The sequence below is a fragment of the Scyliorhinus canicula genome, chromosome 1 (assembly GCF_902713615.1).
Source record: "Scyliorhinus canicula chromosome 1, sScyCan1.1, whole genome shotgun sequence".
In the NCBI taxonomy this organism is placed as follows: Eukaryota; Metazoa; Chordata; class Chondrichthyes; order Carcharhiniformes; family Scyliorhinidae; genus Scyliorhinus; species Scyliorhinus canicula.
Genome location: NC_052146.1, coordinates 119,271,528 through 119,290,017, shown reverse-complemented (window position 1 = coordinate 119,290,017; position 18,490 = coordinate 119,271,528). Strand labels below are relative to the sequence as shown.

The following is an 18,490-nucleotide window of genomic DNA, read 5'->3' as shown; positions in this document are numbered from 1 at the left end:
GGATTGGGTTTGGTGATGATGCAACCCATTGTCAAATAGCTCAGTGCCACTCTCTGTCTAAGTTTAGCTGGTGACGAACGGGTGCTTGGCTAAGGTAGTGGAGTGTATCCACGGGACTGCAGCACAGCACAACTCCATGACCTCAAAGAAAATGGCCAATAATGGTCACTATTTAACATACAGGGCTATCCAGTGGTGAGAGGAGTAATTGCTCCACAAGCTAAATTAGTAATAGGCAACCTAAGTGGGCCGCATGAGTGGCCCTCCTTCATCTCAATGAGCCGCAAGATGGAAATCGGACCTGTTTATACCAACCATGACCCCATCAGTAAGATTGAATACATTTAATGCACACCAAATACTTCATATCAAGTTGTAGAAAATGTTTAATCATTCATATATTGCATCAACTTCAAATGGTAAAAGCAAAATAAATATTTTCACTTTGATTGGGCACAGAGGGAGTGCATGGCTCTCAATCAATGTCCATCTCACTTCACTTGCCCATACTTTATGTGCTTATCACTTTAGTCATACTGGTAGGAAAAAAAGGACGAAGTCAGAAACTAGTGGAATCTGACAATCCTGTGCATGGACAATGGTCAACAAAATGTCTTGTGGGCCGCACTCAGATACGTGTTGGGGCATATGTGACCCACAGGCCACGGGTTGCCCGCCATTGATAATGGTACAATATTAAAAATGGTGATGGGGAGGGGATTCAAGAACAGGTAAACCCTGAGAGTGGGAGTTGTGCACACATCGTTAATGGCGGTAGAACAGGTGAACAAAGTTAACAAATTAAACATAAGAAACCCTGGAGCTGAAAGCACAAAACCCAGTGATGGTAAATCTGTATAAAACATTAGTTCAGCCCCGGCTGGGGTATTGTTTCCAGCTCTGGGCACCTCACTTTAGGAAGGACATGAAGGCTATGGAGAGGGAGCAGAGAGATTTACCAGAATAAAAAATGAGGGATCACAGTTTTGCGAATAAATTGGAGATGCTGGGGATTTTCCATCCTTGCACAGAGAAAACATGGAGATTTGATGGAGGTGTTTGAAATCGTGAAGGGTTTAGGATAGGTTAAATAAAGAACAAGTTACCGATAGCTGAAGGAAAAATAACCGGAGGTCGCAGATTTAAAGGTGTTTGGCTGAAGAACCAGAGGCGACAAGAGGATAAACTTTTTATTTTGGGCGGCTTGGCGGCGCAGTGGTTAGCACTGCTCCCTATGGCGCTGAGGACCCGCGTTCGATCCCCGTCCCGGGTCACTGTCATGTGGAGTTTGCACATTCTCCCCGTGTTGGTGTGGGTTTCACCCCCACAACTGGGGGCAGCACGGTAGCCTTGTGGATAGCACAATCGCTTCACAGCTCCAGGGTCCCAGGTTCGATTCCGGCTTGGGTCACTGTCTGTGCGGAGTCTGCACACCCTCCCCGTGTGTGCGTGGGTTTCCTCCGGGTGCTCCGGTTTCCTCCCACAGTCCAAAGATGTGCGGGTTAGGTGGATTGGCCATGATAAATTGCCCTTAGTATCAAAAATTGCCCTTAGTGTTGGGTGGGGTTACTGGGTAATGGGGATAGGGTGGAGGTGTTGACCTTGGATAGGGGGTAGGGTGCTCTTTCCAATAGCCGGTGCAGACTCGATGGGCCGAATAGCCTCCTTCTGCACTGTAAATTCTATGTAAAAACCCAAAGATATGCAGGGTAGATGGATTGGCCATGCTAAATTGCCCCGTAATTGGAATAAAAAAGATTGGGTACTCTACATTTAATTTTTAAATTAAAAAAAACTTTTTATTTTGCACATCACATGGTTAGGATTTGGAATGAACTGCCAGCTAGACATGTGGAAACAGATTTGGCTGTCAAATGGGGAACTGAAGGAGAAAACAAATGGAGGCTTTTGGGGAAGGAGCAGGGAAGTGGGATTATCGGGATTGTTTTTCCAAAAGAGCAGACACAATGGGCCGAGTGGCCTCTTTCTGCGTTGTACTGCTCCACGATTCTGTGAAGTCTCACTCAATTAACTTTGATGAGATTCCCTCAAGTATAGAAGGTTAAGGGGGTGATCTGGTCAAGGTGTTTGAAATGTGAACAGATTTGGTCGCAGGAATAGTGATGTTATAAAAGATCTATCAGGTGACACTTTCTCCTCACACACAGGGATGTGGAAATCTGAAACTCTCTCCCAAAAGATGCTGGAGGACAAATTAGAGCTTTCAAGATGGACGTGGATAAGTTTTTTTTGCTTGAGGTACCAAGTGTTATGCAGTCAGGATGGGTAAATAGAGTTGATATGCAGTTCAACCAAGATCTCAATAAATGGTGGAGCAGGCATGAAAGGCTGAACGGCCTCCAATCCCCACGTTCCAAAATGAGCCTCTGTGATACCATTCAGATTCGGGAATTTTCCGTCTAATTTTATGAAAACAAATTTACAGTAAATGACACAGCAAAAACAGCCAAAGGCATTTACAGTTGGTGCTGGGCTCCCAAGACGAGAAAGAATGTACTTAATGTGATGTTAATGATAATGCAGAAAAACTGTAAATGTGGTTTTGGTTACTTGCCAGATGCTTTACCCTGTGGCATGCACACTAATTCCATGAAGGCTATATATTAACTATATACTAACTACAGGCAGGACTGATGTAGAGCCCTTTGACTTCCATTCCTTGTGGTTTTCATTTACAGTATTTGCTGGTTACAATATTGGGCTTGGTTTTAGGCTCCCTCGCTGGTGGGTTTGAAGGTGCGGGGGGGTGGAGAGAGAGAGAGAGAGAGAGAGAGGATTGTAAAATCTAGTGGGTGCTCTGCACGCCACCTACCCTCCAGCCTCGTGCCACCAGTGGTAGATAGATAGAGAAATACAGCACAGAACAGGCCCTTCGGCCCACGATGTTGCGCCGAACTTTTGTCCTAGGTTAATCATAGAATTTTGGACAATTTGTCATGGCCAATCCACCCAACCTGCACATCTTTGGACTGTGGGAGGAAACCGGAGTACCCGGAGGAAACCCACGCAGTCACGGGGAGGATGTGCAGACTCCACACAGACAGTGACCCAAGTCGAAATCGAACTTGGGACCCTGGAGCTGTGAAGCAATTGTGCTATCCACAATGCTACCGTGCTGCCCTTAAGAAGTTAACCTACACTCCCTTATTCTACCCTAATCCAAGTACCTATCCAATAGCCGCTTGAAGGTCCATAAATTTTCCGACTCAACTACTACCACAGGCAGTGCATTCCATGCCCCCACTACTCTCTGGGTAAAGAACCTACCTCTGACATCCCCTCTATATCTTCCACCATTTATCTTAAATTTATGTCCCCTTGTAATGGTGTGTTCCACCCGGGGAAAAAGTCTCTGACTGTCTACTCTATCTATTCCCCTGATCATCTTATAAACCTCTATCAAGTCGCCCCTCATCCTTCTCCGTTCTAATGAGAAAAGGCCTAACACCCTCAATCTTTCCTCGTATGACCTACTCTCCATTCCAGGCAACATCCTGGTAAATCTCCTTTGCACCTTTTCCAAAGCTTCCACATCCTTCCTAAAATGAGGTGACCAGAACTGCACACAGTACTCCAAATGTGGCCTGACCAAGGTTTTGTACAGCTGCATCATCACCTCACTGCTCTTAAATTCAATCCCTCTGCTAATGAACGCTAGCACACCATAGGCCTTCTTCACAGCTCTATCCACTTGAGTGGCAACTTTCAAAGAACAATGAACATAGACCCCAAGATCTCTCTGCTCCTCCACATTGCCAAGAACCCTACCATTAACCCTGTATTCCGCATTCAGATTTGTCCTTCCAAAATGGACAACCTCACACTTGTCAGGGTTAAACTCCATCTGCCACTTCTCAGCCCAGCTCTGCATTCTATCTATGTCTCTTTGAAGCCGACAACAGCCCTCCTCACTATCCACAACTCCACCAATCTTCGTATCATCTGCAAATTTACTGACCCACCCTTCAACTCCCTCATCCAAGTCGTTAATGAAAATCACAAACAGCAGAGGACCCAGAACTGATCCCTGCGGTACGCCACTGATAACTGGGCTCCAGGCTGAATATTTGCCATCCACCACAACTCTCTGTCTTCTATCGGTTAGCCAGTTTGTTATCCAACTGGCCAAATTTCCCACTATCCCATGCCTCCTTACTTTCTGCATAAGCCTACCATGGGGAACCTTATCAAATGCCTTACTAAAATCCATGTACACTACATCCACTGCTTTACCTTCATCCACATGCTTGGTCACCTCCTCAAAGAATTCAATAAGACTTGTAAGGCAAGACCTACCCCTCACAAATCCGTGCTGACTATCCCTAATCAAGCAATGCCTTTCCAGATGCTCAGAAATCCTATCCCTCAGTACCCTTTCCATTACTTTGCCTACCACCGAAGTAAGACTAACTGGCCTGTAATTCCCAGGGTTATCCCTATTCCCTTTTTTGAACAGGGGCACGACATTCGCCACTCTCCAATCCTCTGGTACCACCCCTGTTGACAGCGAGGACGAAAAGATCATTGCCAACGGCTCTGCAATTTCATTTCTTGCTTCCCAGAGAATCCTTGGATATATCCCGTCAGGCCCGGGGGACTTGTCTATCCTCAAGTTTTTCAAAACGCGCAACACATCTTCCTTCCTGACAAGTATCTCCTCAAGCTTATCAGTCTGCTTCACGCTGTCCTCTCCAACAATATGGCCCCTCTCATTTGTAAATACTGAAGAAAAATACTTGTTCAAGACCTCTCCTATCTCTTCAGACTCAATACACAATCTCCCGCTACTGTCCTTAATCGGACCTACTCTCACTCTAGTCATTCTCATATTTCTCACGTATGTGTAAAAGGCCTTGGGGTTTTCCTTGATCCTACCCGCCAAAGATTTTCATGCCCTCTCTTAGCTCTCCTAATCCCTTTCTTCAGTTCCCTCCTGGCTATCTTGTATCCCTCCAGCGCCCTGTCTGAACCTTGTTTCTTCAGCCTTACATAAGTCTCCTTCTTCCTCTTAACAAGACATTCAACCTCTCTTGTCAACCATGGTTCCCTCACTCGACCATCTCTTCCCTGCCTGACAGGGACATACATATCAAAGACACGCAGTACCTGATCCTTGAACAAGTTCCACATTTCACTTGTGTCCTTCCCTGACAGCCTATGTTCCCAACTTCTGCACTTCAATTCTTGTCTGACAGCATTGTATTTACCCTTCCCCCAATTATAAACCTTGCCCTGTTGCTCGCACCTATCCCTCTCCATTACTAAAGTGAAAGTCACAGAATTGTGGTCACTACCTCCAAAATGCTCCCCCACTAACAAATCTATCACCTGCCCTGGTTCATTACCAAGTACTAAATCCAATATGGCCTCCCCTCTGGTCGGACAATCTACATACTGTGTTAGAAAAGCTTCCTGGACACACTGCACAAACACTACCCCATCCAAACTATTTGATCTAAAGAGTTTCCACTCAATGTTTGGGAAGTTGAAGTCGCCCATGACTACTACCCTGTGACTTCTGCACCTTTCCAGAATCTGTTTCCCAATCTGTTCCTCCACATCTCTGCTGCTATTGGGGGGCCTATAGAAAACTCCCAACAAGGTGACTGCTCCTTTCCTATTTCTAACTTCAACCCATATTACCTCAGTAGGCAGATCCCCCTCGAACTGCCTTTCTGCAGCTGTTATACTATCTCTAATTAACAATGCCACCCCCCCACCTCTTTTACCATCCTCCCTAATCTTGTTGAAACATCTATAACCAGGGACCTCCAACAACCATTTCTGCCCCTCTTCTATCCAAGTTTCCGTGATGGCCACCACATCGTAGTCCCAAGTACCGATCCATGCATTAAGTTCACCCACCTTATTCCTGATGCTTCTTGCATTAAAGTATACACACTTCAACCCATCTCCTTGCCTGCAAGTACTCTCCTTTGTCATTGTTACCTTCCCCACTGCATCACTACGTGCTTTGGCATCCTGACTATCGTCTACCTTAGTTGCTGGACTACAGATCCGGTTCCCATTCCCCTGCCAAATTAGTTTAAACCCTCCCGAAGAGTACTAGAAAACCTCCCCCCCAGGATATTGGTGCCCCTCTGGTTCAGATGCAACCCGTCCTGCTTGTACAGGTCCCACCTTCCCCAGAATGCGCTCCAATTATCCAAATACCTGAAGCCCTCCCTCCTACACCATTCCTGCAGCCACGTGTTCAACTGCACTCTCTCCCTATTCCTAGCCTCGCTATCACGTGGTGTTTGAGGTATTGGACAACTTGTCTGCCAGTGGGCCACTCGACAATAAATACACACTTAAGAGCCTCAGCCAACCACCACCAGGATTCAACCATCAGTAAAAGAGGCCTACGCCAAATACGCAGCCCAGTCGGTGTCCTGGTGCGGGCTGATGTGTGTGGGGACGTGGTGGGGGAGCAGAGGCACTGCAACAGGTTCCCTGAGCCCTTCGGAAGGCCTTTTCCACAATGTACCCAAACTCCCACCACCCCCGCAATGTTCCCTATCAAGCGCTGGTCACTGGTGCCCCACATGGCACCCGGTGGCAGCCGGTGAGACACCCAAATACTTACAAAGTCGTGATTCAATGTGGCTGGTCTCTTCAAGCCCCAAAATGCGATACCAGCTGTGGCCAGAGCTGGCAACGCTGGTACTGGAAAGCTGTCAGCCTGTGATTGTCCGCCAGTTCCAAGGTGGTACGCCCCAATCCTTGGGCGGCGGCGGAGGGGGGGGGGGGGAGGAGGAGAATCCCACCTCCAGTCTATTGGTGGCCAATTGACTGTTAAATATCTCTGGCCCCCATCTGGCAATTTTTGTAGCCGGTGTGTGTGTGTGTGTGGAGGGGGTTGGATGGATAACAGTCCCCATTAAAATCCAGTCCATTATTTGCAAACTCTAACTCTCATTTCACAACACTGGGTAGAATGTGATACTTACATGTCACTGGTTGGACAGGGCTTTACCCCACACTGAGCTGGCAAATTTGCCTCGAAAATCTCATTCAGCCTCGTGTTTCCGATATTATCAGCAAGCTGCACAAAGCAAGACAGCACTGGGTTAACCACACATGTGGAGTGCACAGCAAGTTAGCAGATCAATGGATTATTATCCTCGCTGTCACCCAGATGCAGTGCCACCCCAGAGCCATATATACACAGCTTGTCATCGGCAACCACACACCATGCCACCCCATTCCATCCACCCACATTGCGCCACCAGAACCATAGGTGTGCGCCACCCACGAGAGTCCTGCAGCATACAGACACAGTCACATGCAGTTTTCATTACTGCTCAAAGGTTTCAGTGAATTAGTCAAATGGGCACAGAGCCAACACTCTGCGGCAAAACATCACCTTGGCAGCATTTAGTTTCCAAAACACTGCCCAAAACGCCTTTCCAGAGCAGATCTTACATGATAAGAGAAATAAGAAGCATTCTTTGTTCAAACACAGAAACATTCTTTCAGCACTCTGGAATAAGGTTATTGCAAATCTTTGTTGTGGAAAGCTCCCTTGCAATGGGCAAAGAATCACAAAAGGACAGGCATTTAAACCTGAAGGGAGTCAGTCTGATGAAGCCAACAGAATAGGGAGATCCCAGAATGAGTGTCGATGCTGAGTTAGCTGATCAGAAATGGTGTAGAATAATGGCAATTGGCCTAAAGGTCATGAGGTGGTGGTGTGGAAAGACAGACAGGTGGTAGGGGTTTTCTTACTTCTGCTCTTTAGCAAGTGTGCGTGTTTTGAACGAACATGTGATGCTCCACAGAGCTGAATAGTCCACGATATTTACTAAAATAAGTAAAATGCTGCGGATGCTGGGATCTGAAACAAGAACAGAGGATGCCAGAAAATTCCAGCATCTACCAGGAGAGAACCTGAGTTAACGTTTCGAGTTCCTTGACCCTTTGACAGTCCTGTCCTTATCAACATGATTAATGGTAGTTGAGGGAGGGGGTGATTTGACAAGTTGGACATTACCCACATCAAAAGGTTTGGACAGAGTGGCCATGACCAGCAGCCAATGTGAATCCTTGGCACGAGAACGGGCACAGGTCTCGACCTAATCTCAAGGCAGGGGCAGAGCGATGGGGGAGGAGGGGGGGGGTCTCCTGAGTGACTCGCTGCTGAGTCAGAGTAGGCAGATAGGAACCAGGTTTTAATTTTTTAAATTCATTCACAGGATGTGGGCATCGCTGGCTAGGACAACATTTATTGCCCTTCAGAGGGTGGTGGTGAGCTGCCTTCTTGAACCGCTGAAGTATCTGAGGTGTAGGTACACCCACAGTGCTGTGAGGAAGGAAGTTCCAGGAATTTGACCCACCGACAGTGAAGGAACAATGATATATTTCCAAGTCAGGGCGGTGAGTGAGTTGGTCAGGAACCTTCAGGTGGTGGTTATCCCATGCTACTCTTGTCTTTCTAGATGGTAGCAGTTGTGGATTTGGAAGATGGTAACTGAGGAACCTTGGCGAGTTACTGCAGTGCATCTTGTAGATGGTACACATGGCTGCCACTGTTTATCCGTGGTGGAGGGTTTGAATGTTTGTGGAAAGGGAGCAATCAAGCAAGCTGCTTTGCCCTGGATGGTGTTGAGCTTCTTGAGTATTGTTGGAGCTGCACTCATCCAGACAAGTGGAGAGTATCCATTACACTCCTGACTTGTGCCTTATGGTGGACAGGCTTTGGGGGTGTCAGGAGATGAGTTACTTGCTGCATCATTCCTAGCCTGTGACCTGCCCTGGTAGCCACAGGGCATGATGCAACAGAAAAGTTTTGAAGTGTCATTCCAGGCGGGTTTTGCTGGGAGTTTCTCCCTGGCTATGTCAGTGAGTTCCCCACCGCTACCTAACCACACTTAGTCACTTTTATGGGCCCTGGGGAGTTTCTCACTGGGCTCGCCCACACTTAGAATTTTTTTCATCACTGGGGAGCAGAACTCACTGGCTAGACTGGCTCCTTAGAGATCGGGCCACCATTTTGAAAAAGTTCACTAATCTCTCAGTGAGCTGGAGAGTTCTCCACACCCCCATACACATGGGCATTACCCCACACCCCCAAATTAGGATGCCCCTCTATAGGGTTGCTGAGGGCCCCCCTTTTCAGGTGTTCCCATGCACCCTTTCAGCCCCTCCCCTTCCAGGCCCCCTTCCCTTTCAACCCCCCTCCCCAGCCTTCATACCCTCCCCCATCTCTCCTTTCATGGGCATGGTCAGCCTCAAGCCTTGACCCGTGGCAGTGCTACCACGCACCCAGGCACTGCCAACATGGCAGTGCTCCTGCCAGTGCCACCCAGGCACCTTGGCAGTGCCAGCCAGGCAGTGCCAAGGTGCTCAGATGCCAGGGGAAAGCCAGGGTGCCACTCTACCCTGTACCCGACCACCCGGGTGCCTCCAATGGCCTGGGTGACCTCCCAGATGCTGTTCCACCTGGTCCATGTTTATGTGGACCAGTACTGAATAGCTTCCGACTGGGTGTCTCCCTGGAGAGGCCGGTAGATGCCGGGAGCCAGTTAGATTCAGTCTCAGCACATAGAAGTGAGTTCTAAAGCTACTTAAGCATGCACTCCCCCGTTCAGGCAGGACGCGGACGGTAGATTGCACTCGCAGTATTTTTTTAAAAAATAATTTTTATTCAAATTTTCACATTTTCACAAAAAAGAAAACAGTAACAGAAAATTCTAAGAACAAAAAGAACAACCCCCCACCCATATATACAAACGAGAAACAATAAGTAAACGCCCGTCGTTGGCAAAGATTCAACCCAAAACAAAAACTAAGACACACCCCCCCACACACACGGGTTGCTGCTGCTGCTGACCTTTTGATTTTACCGTTCTGCCAGGAGATCTAGGAATGGTTGCCATCTTCTGAAAAACCCCTGCACTGACCCCCTTAGGGCAAATTTCACCCTCTCCAATTTAATAAACCCCGCCATATCATTGACCCAGGCCTCCACGCTTGGGGGCCTCGCATCCTTCCACTGAAGAAGAATCCTCCGCCGGGCTACTAGGGACGCAAAGGCCAGAACACCGGCCTCTTTCGCCTCCTACACTCCCGGCTCCACTGCAACCCCAAATATTGCGAGTCCCCAGCCTGGATTGACCCTGGATCCTACCACCCTCAATACCGTCCTTGCTACACCCTTCCAAAATTCCCCCAGCGCTGGGCATGCCCAGAACATATGGACATGGTTTTCTGGGCCCCCAGAGCACCTAATACGCCTGTCCTTGCTCCCAAAAAACCGGCTCATCCTTGTCCCGGTCATATGAGCCCTATGCAGTACCTTAAACTGTATGAGGCTAAGCCTCGCACAATAAGAGGAGGAGTTCACCCTTTCCAGGGCATCCGCCCACGTCCCCTCCTCAATCTCCTCACCCAGCTCCTCCTCCCATTTACCTTTCAGCTCCCCCACCGAGGCCTCGTCTACCTCCTGCATCACCTGGTACACTTCCGAGATCCTCCCCTCTCCAACCCATACCTCCGAGAGCACCCTGTCCTGGACCCCACGCGGCGCCAGCAGGGGTAACCCCGCCACCTGCCGCTTGACAAACGCCCTTACCTGCATATACCAAAAGGTGTTCCCGGGGGGAGCCCAAACTTCACTTCCAGCTCACCCAGGCTCGCGAACTTCCCGTCTATGAACAGGTCCCCCAGCCTCCTGACATCTGCCTTGTGCCAACTCAGGAACCCGCCATCAATTCTCCCCAGAACAAACCGGTGGTTCCCCCGTATCGGGGACCCCATCGAGGCCCCCACCTCCCCCCTGTGCCGCCTCCATTGCCCTCAAATCTTGAGGGTAGCCACCATCACCGGGCTCGTGGTATACCTCGTTGGAGGGAGTGGCAGCGGCGCCGTTACCAGCGCTTCCAGGCTCGTGCCCACACAGGATGCCATCTCCATCCTCTTCCATGCTGCCCCCTCCCGGTCCATTACCCACTTACGCACCATCGCTGCGTTGGCTGCCCAATAATACCCACAGAGGTTGGGCAGCGCCAGCACCTCCCCCCCCCCCATCCCTGCCCCGCTCCAGAAACACCCTTCTAACCCTTGGGGTCCCATGCGCCCACACAAATCCCGTAATGCTCCTGTTAACCCACCTGAAAAAGGCCTTCGGGATAAGGATGGGGAGGCACTGGAACAGGAACAGAAATCTCGGGACCACCGTCATCTTGACTGACTGCACCTTACCCGCCAGAGACAGCGGCAGCATGTCCCACCTCTTAAACTCCTCCTCCGTTTGCTCCACCAGCCTTGTGAGGTTTAGCTTACGCAAGGCCCCCCAGCTCCTGGCCACCTGAACCCCCAAGTACCTGAAGCTCCTCGCCACCCTTTTCAGCGGGAGCCTCCCAATCCCCCCCTCCTGGTCCCCCGGGTGGACCACAAACAGCTCGCTTTTCCCAAAGTTAAGCTTATACCCTGAGAAATCCCCAAATTCCCGGAGAATCCCCATCACCACCGGCATTCCCTCCACCGGGTCCGCCACATACAACAAAAGGTCATCCGCGTAGAGCGACACTCGGTGCTCCTCCCCACCCCGGACCAGCCCCCTCCAATCCCCCGACTCCCTCAGCGCCATAGCCAGGGGTTCAATTGCCAGCGCAAAAAGTAGGGGGGACAGGGAACACCCCTGCCTTGTCCCTCGATACAATCGAAAATACTCCGACCTCCTCTTATTCGTGGCCACACTTGCCATCGGGGCCTCATACAACAGCCTCGCCCAACTGACAAACCCCTCCCCAAACCCAAATCTTTCCAGCACCTCCCACAAGTACCCCCACTCGACCCTATCAAAGGCCTTCTCCGCATCTAGCGCCACCACTATCTCCGCCTCCCCTTCCACCGCAGGCATCATTATAACGTTCAAGAGCCTCCGTATATTAGTGTTCAGCTGCCTCCCCTTCACAAACCCTGTTTGATCCTCGTGAATAACCTGCGGCACACAGTCCTCAATCCTCGTGGCTAAGATCTTTGCCAACAACTTGGCGTCCACATTCAAGAATGAGATCGGCCTGTATGACCCACACTGCAGGGGATCCTTGTCTCGCTTAAGAATCAAGGAGATCAGCGCCCGAGACATCATCAGGGGCAAAGCCCCCCCCTCCCTCGCCTCGTTAAAGGTCCTAACCAACAGGGGGCCCAGCATGTCTGCATACGTCTTGTGAAATTCAACCAGGAACCCATCCGGCCCCGGCGCCTTCCCCGACTGCATGTTCCCTATCCCTTTGACCAGCTCCTCAAGCTCAATTGGCGCCCCCAGACCCTCCACCCCATCCCTCCTCCACCCTCGGGAATCTCAGCCGGTCCAAAAAGCGCCCCATCCCCCCCTTCTCCGCCGGAGGTTCGGACCGATATAGTCTCTCATAAAAGTCCCTGAAGACCCCATTAATGTCTACCCCCCTCCGCACCACATTTCCTCCCTGATCCTTAACACCACCAATCTCCCTGGCCACATCCCGCTTACGGAGCTGGTGTGCCAGCATCCTGCTCGCCTTCTCCCCATAATCGTACCCCCATAATCGTACACCGCACCCTGAGCCTTTCTCCATTGAGCCTCCGCCTTCCTGGTGGTCAACAAGTCGAACTCAGCCCGAAGGCTGCGCCGCTCCCTTAGAAATCCCTCCTCCGGGGCCTCCACGTACCTCCTGTCCACCCTCACCATCTCCCCCACCAATCTCTCCCTTTCTCTCTGCTCCCCTCTCTCCCTGTGGGCCCGAATGGAGATCAACTCCCCCCGAACCACCGCCTTCAGCGCCTCCCAAACCGCCCCACTCGGACCTCCCCATTGTCATTGGCCTCTAGATACCTCTCGATACATCCTCGAACCCGCCCCCTCATCGCCTCGTCCGCCAGCAGCCCCACCTCCAAGCGCCACAACGGGCGCTGGTCCCTCTCCTCCACCAGCTCGAGGTCCACCCAATGCGGGGCATGGTCCGAAATGGCTATCGCCGAGTACTCAGCGTCTACTACCCTCGCAATCAGCGCCCTACTTAAAACGGAAAAATCGATCCGGGAGTAGGCCTTATGCACACGGGAGAAGTATGAAAATTCCCTGGCCCTCGCGAACCTCCATGGATCCACCCCTCCCATCTGGTCCATAAACCCCCTCAGCACCTTAGCCACCGCAGGTCTCCTACCCGTCTTGGAACTGGATCGATCCAGTGGCGGATCCAGCACCGTGTTGAAATCCCCCCCCATTACCAGGCCCCCCCCCGCCTCCAAATCTGGAATCTGGCCCAACATGCGCCGCATGAAACCCGCATCATCCCAATTTGGGGCGTATACATTGACCAGCACCACCCGCTTCCCTTGTACCTTGCCGCTCACCATCACGTACCTCCCGCCGCTGTCTACCACCACATTCGCACATCAAACGACACCCTCTTCCCCACCAGGATCGCCACCCCCTGGTTTTTTGCATCCAGCCCCGAATGAAACACTTGGCCCACCCACCCCTTCCTCAACCTAACCTGATCCGCCACCTTAAGGTGCGTCTCCTGAAGCATAGCCACGTCCGCCTTCAGCCCCCTCAGGTGCGCGAACACGCGGGACTGTTTAACCGGTCCATTCAGTCCCCTCACATTCCAGCCGGATCGGAGGGCCACCTGCCCCCCTCCCCCGTCGACTAGCCTTCACCCTTCTGTAATCCGCCACGTGCCCGCGCCCCCCGCTCAGCCCGTTCCCCACAGCGACAGACCCCCATCCCGACCCCCTCTACACTCTCCAGCTCCTTCTTGGCCATTCCAGCAGCAACCCGGTATCCCCCCCCCTCTTTCCCCCTCCCCCCCAAACCTCCCACCCCCCCCCCTCCCCAAGCTAGGCCCCCCCCAGCTGCGTAACTCCAGTCATTGTACTTCCGTAAGTCAGCCGACTCCTGCTGACCCCGGCTGCTCCCGCCACCCCAATTACCCTCTCCAGTATCACACACCCATTCCCCCAATGCTGACCCCGCCCCCTGCTTCTCCAGCGTAGGAGAAAAGCCCGCGCCTCCCCGACCCAAAACGCGGGAAGACAGGCACATGACCCAACAGGGCCGCGAACCCCACCCAAACCCGCAACCAGTGAAATAATAAAAATCCCAGCATGATAAGATAAAACACCCAAGTAAACAGATAACAGTCCCGAAACGCAGACAAGAAAAAACAGAACAGCAAAAAAACATCGTCCAATAGAACCAAAAAGAAAAAAGCAAAAGGATATCAAGGAGGACAAAGCTTCCGGGCTGTGTACAATGTTCCCCCACCCCCAGTTCAAGTCCAGCTTCTCTGCCTGGACAAAAATCCAGGCCTCCTCCGGGGAGTCAAAGTAAAGTTTTCGGTCTTTATAGGTGACCCACAGGCATGCCGGCTGCAACAGGCCAAACTTGACCCCCTTCTTGTGGAGCACTGCCTTTGCCCGGTTAAACCCAGCCCTTCTTTTCGCCACCTCCGCACTCCAGTCCTGGTAGATCCTGATCTCCGTGTTCTCCCACTTGCTACTCCTCTCCCTCTTCGCCCAACGAAGCACACACTCACGGTCGACCAAGCGTTGAAAGCGGACCAGCACCGCCCTGGGCGGCTCGTTCGGCCTGGGCTTCCGCAGCAGCACCCAATGGGCACCCTCCAGCTCCAGGGGTCCCCGGAACGACCCCGCGACAATCAGCGAGTTCAGCATCAGGACCACGTAGGCCCCCAAATCCGAACCTTCCAGCCCCTCCGGGAGGCCCAAAATCCGCAGATTTTTCCGGCGGGAGCGATTCTCCATTTCCTCCATCCTTGCCAACCATTTCTTGTGAAGCGCCTTGTGCGACTCCAGCTTCACCGTCAGGCCCAGGAGTTCGTCCTCGTTCTCCAAAGCCTTCTCCTGCAGCTCCCGAATCTCCACAGCCTGAGCCGTCTGAGTCGCCCCGAGCCTGTCCAGTGATGCCCTCAACGGCTCCAGGATCTCAGCTTTTAGCTCCTGGAAGGAGCGCAGCAGCAGCTCCGGCTGATCCCTCGCCCCCTGCTGCCACGCTGCCGGTTCCCCGCCCGCCGCCATCTTGTCCTTTCTGCCTCACACCTTCTTCTGCTGCAAAGTTGATTTTCTGGTCGCTCCACTTCTAGTCCAGCCCATCCACCGGCCACCAAGCACAGAGGCTGCATTCCCACCAAAGGCAAAACAGCGCTGTTGCGGGCCCTTAAAAGAGCTCGAAAGTCCAAAAACAGCGGGAGCCACCGAACATGCGGCTTAGCCCTGCATCGCCGCAACTGAAAGACCGCTCACAGTATTTATATGGAGAGTCTAGTTCAGTTTCTAGTCAATGGTAACCTCCAGAATCTTAGTTTGTCATGAGTTAATGTTAGGTTAGGGCAGTGTAACTTATCCCAAGATTTCCAGGCTGAATGAGGAGGGCAGGGAGGGAGGAACAAAGATATCATGTGTCCTTCACATAAAAATTAAAAAATCGTATCAGATAATGAGGGTCAAGCTTCACTATGTTGCCACAAGATTCAATGAACTTTCGGATTTCAGGCGTCAGCCATAAACTCAATTGGTAGAATTCTTGCATCTGAATCAGAAGATTATGGGGGCCAAGTCCCACTCAGATTTTTTTTTCCAATTAAGGGGCAATTTAGCATGGCCAACTCACCTAACCTGCACATCTTTGGGTTGTGGGAGTGAAACCCACGCAGACACAGGGAGAAAGTGCAAACTCCACACAGAGAGTGACCCCACTCCAAATATTTGAGCATAAAATCTAGGCCGATACTTCCACTGACAGCACAGCATACCCTCAATATTTCAGGAATGCTGGCTGGAAGACTCGGTCTGGCCATTCATTGGCGGCAGGAATCTCTGGTCCACGGGTTTCCCGGCGGCCAGGGGTGGCTTCGGTTGGAGTTGCCATTGACAGTGGCTGGAGCAGAGAGCCCTGCTGCCAGCAAATGGCGTGCTACCTCCTGCCACCGAGAAACAAGCGTGTTGGAGGCCGGAGAGACCGCCCACTGTCTTTCGGATGAGACATCACAAGTGGAGGGAAAAAGGTCCCGAGGTCACTATTTCAAAGGACAGGAGACGTCTCCCTAGTATCCTGCTCATATTTACCTCCCATCCAGCATCACGAAGAACAAACTATTTGGTCCCCCTCATACAGCTATCTGTGAAACCTTGCTGTGTACAATATGACTGCTTCATTGTCTGCGTTACAATGGTGACTATACTGCACAAGTACTTCATTGTCTGTCAGGTGCTGTGGGATATCCAGGAGGTGTGATATGTGACTTGAAGGAGAAAAAGGAGAGACAACCAGAGGGACTGGGAGCAGGATATCTGACGTACCAAGAGTTCAGATGTGCTCAGTACGTCCAGCATGAGAGACTGTATCCTGGAATAGTGTACACCCAACTCTCGATGAATCCCAGAACATTCAATGCAGATGACAATGCCCAGATTGGTGGAGAGCCAAGTAGGATCTAGAACAAAATCAGTGGGATTATTTACACTTATTTGCAACACAGAACACTCGACATACAATCAGATGTTACATCAACAAGGACCAGCTGGATCTAATATCCCAACCTGGCTCCACCCAGCTCCCCCATTCTCCAATGAAGTCAATCAAGGACGCTAAAGCAGGAATGAAAATCCATCAAATCTCAGGGACACTTTGATCAGTTCAGCCATAGCCATTGGGTTTATAATACATGGATTCCTGTCTTCCCATCTCTGTAACCTCCTGCCTCTGAGACCTATTAAGAGAAGGAAATTGGCCATTCTTTCCAAGTGTGGCCTACATGTGACTCCAGTTCCACAGTAATGTGGTTGAATCTTTCCTGCCGTCTGTAGTGGTCCAGCAAGCCACTGAATTCAAGGGATAAACAACAATGGTGGCATTGCCAGAAGCCCACATCCCATGAAAGAATAAAAATAAATCCCTCCAACTCCAGCCCCTTATACCTCCCCAATTTCTCTTGCTGTATCCTTGGCAGCCGTGTCAGCTGCCAGGCCACATGTTGTGGACTTTCCGCTATAAGCCTCTTCACCTCTTTCTCTTTACTCCAGTGTAATCTCCTGCTTTGACTAACCCTTTGGTCACCTCCTAGTATCTCTTTATATGACTCGGTATCAGCTTCTATCAGATTCCACTCCTATGAAGTCGCTTGGAACATTTTGTGATGTTAAAGATGTTGGGCGTGATTTAAAAGAAATGAAATAAAGTCCCGGGTCGGGCACGTTTAGCCGGGTGTTTCCCGATGCTAGTAGCGCCAAGAACGACACTGCTATTAAATGGGACTCTGCTTCATTTCTGGGCCACAGTGAGGAATGCCCTGCCAAGTCTGCATTTAGTCCCTTTTCCTGCTCCGCTCGGCAGTGCAGGAAGAGATCCTGCCAGCCTGAATGTGCCACCTGGGCACCCTGGCAGTGCCAGGGTAGCACCCAGGTGGCACTGCGTAGGTGCCAGACAGGCAATGCCATGATGCTTGGGTGGCATCAGGGATGCTCGGGTTCCACCCTGCCTAGAGCCCAACCATCCAAGGGCTCCGGATCGCCTGGGAGACCCACTTAAGTGCCGGTATTTCTGATCTATGTTGGTGGAGACCAGTGCTAAACGGGATCTCCAAGCTTGACCTGCATGCTTGAATATGCACATCTGGATCCCGCCCATTGTGGGTAGGATTCAGATCTTGACGCCTGGAGCGATCTCACCAGGAGTAATGAGGTTGTTAAATTTCACGTGCGGCCTCTCATGAGATTTAACGGCCTCATCGTGTCCCGAGTCGGGCGTGACAAGGCCAGTAGATTGCAGCCGTTATTTATTTATTTTTAAATAAATTTAGAGTACCTAATAAAAAAATTTCCAATTAAGGGGCAAATTAGCGTGACCAATCCACCTAGCTTGCACATCTTTTTGGGTCGTGGGGGCGAAACCCACGCAAACACTGGGAGAATGTGCAAACTCCACACGGACAGTGACCCAGAACCGGGATCGAACCTGGGAGCTCGGCGCTGTGAGGCAGGAGGGCTAACCTACTGCCCCACCGTGCTGCCCTCGATTGCAGCCATTATTCAAGTGCAACAGCAAGAGTCCTTTCACAAAGCAACAACTCCCCTTAGGTATCTGTAATTTGTTCCCCGAACTAGAATAGCTGAGATCAGTAGCATTGTGTAGGTTGCCCAAGCTCAAGTGCAATGCAACACCTCAATCTTAAGTCAGATAATTTCATTATATGTCAGTGGTTGGAGTCCCCCTGTGGGGATCTTCTAGCTGTGGTCTACATAAACAATTGACTGACCTTTGGATGCAGGAAAGCTTCAAGTTCGCAGATGCCACCTGATAAACCTCATCCAAACATGGGATCCAACTGTGGTTGAGTATCTTAAAGATGCACCACTGGTTAAAGCCTTTGCTCTATCGGCATCATCCCAGCCACCAGTTCAAGAACTGAAACATAGACTGGAATTTCTGATTGTTCTTCTGAAGCATTACCAATGTATC

At 50.9% G+C, this 18,490-nt stretch overlaps 1 protein-coding gene across 3 annotated transcripts in view; it reads right to left on the bottom strand.

The window, feature by feature from the left end:
• The window catches only part of LOC119966780 (arf-GAP with SH3 domain, ANK repeat and PH domain-containing protein 2-like), a 173,167-nt gene that overhangs the window by 44,351 nt on the left and 110,326 nt on the right, over positions 1-18,490 (bottom strand). For all 3 annotated transcript variants that reach the window (XM_038798766.1, XM_038798770.1, XM_038798761.1), the window contains exons 15-16: positions 16,333-16,466; positions 6,975-7,069 (exon numbers count right to left, since the gene is read on the bottom strand). In XM_038798766.1, coding sequence (XP_038654694.1) covers positions 6,975-7,069; positions 16,333-16,466 — 229 coding nt within the window. The remainder of the gene's footprint in view (positions 1-6,974; positions 7,070-16,332; positions 16,467-18,490) is intronic.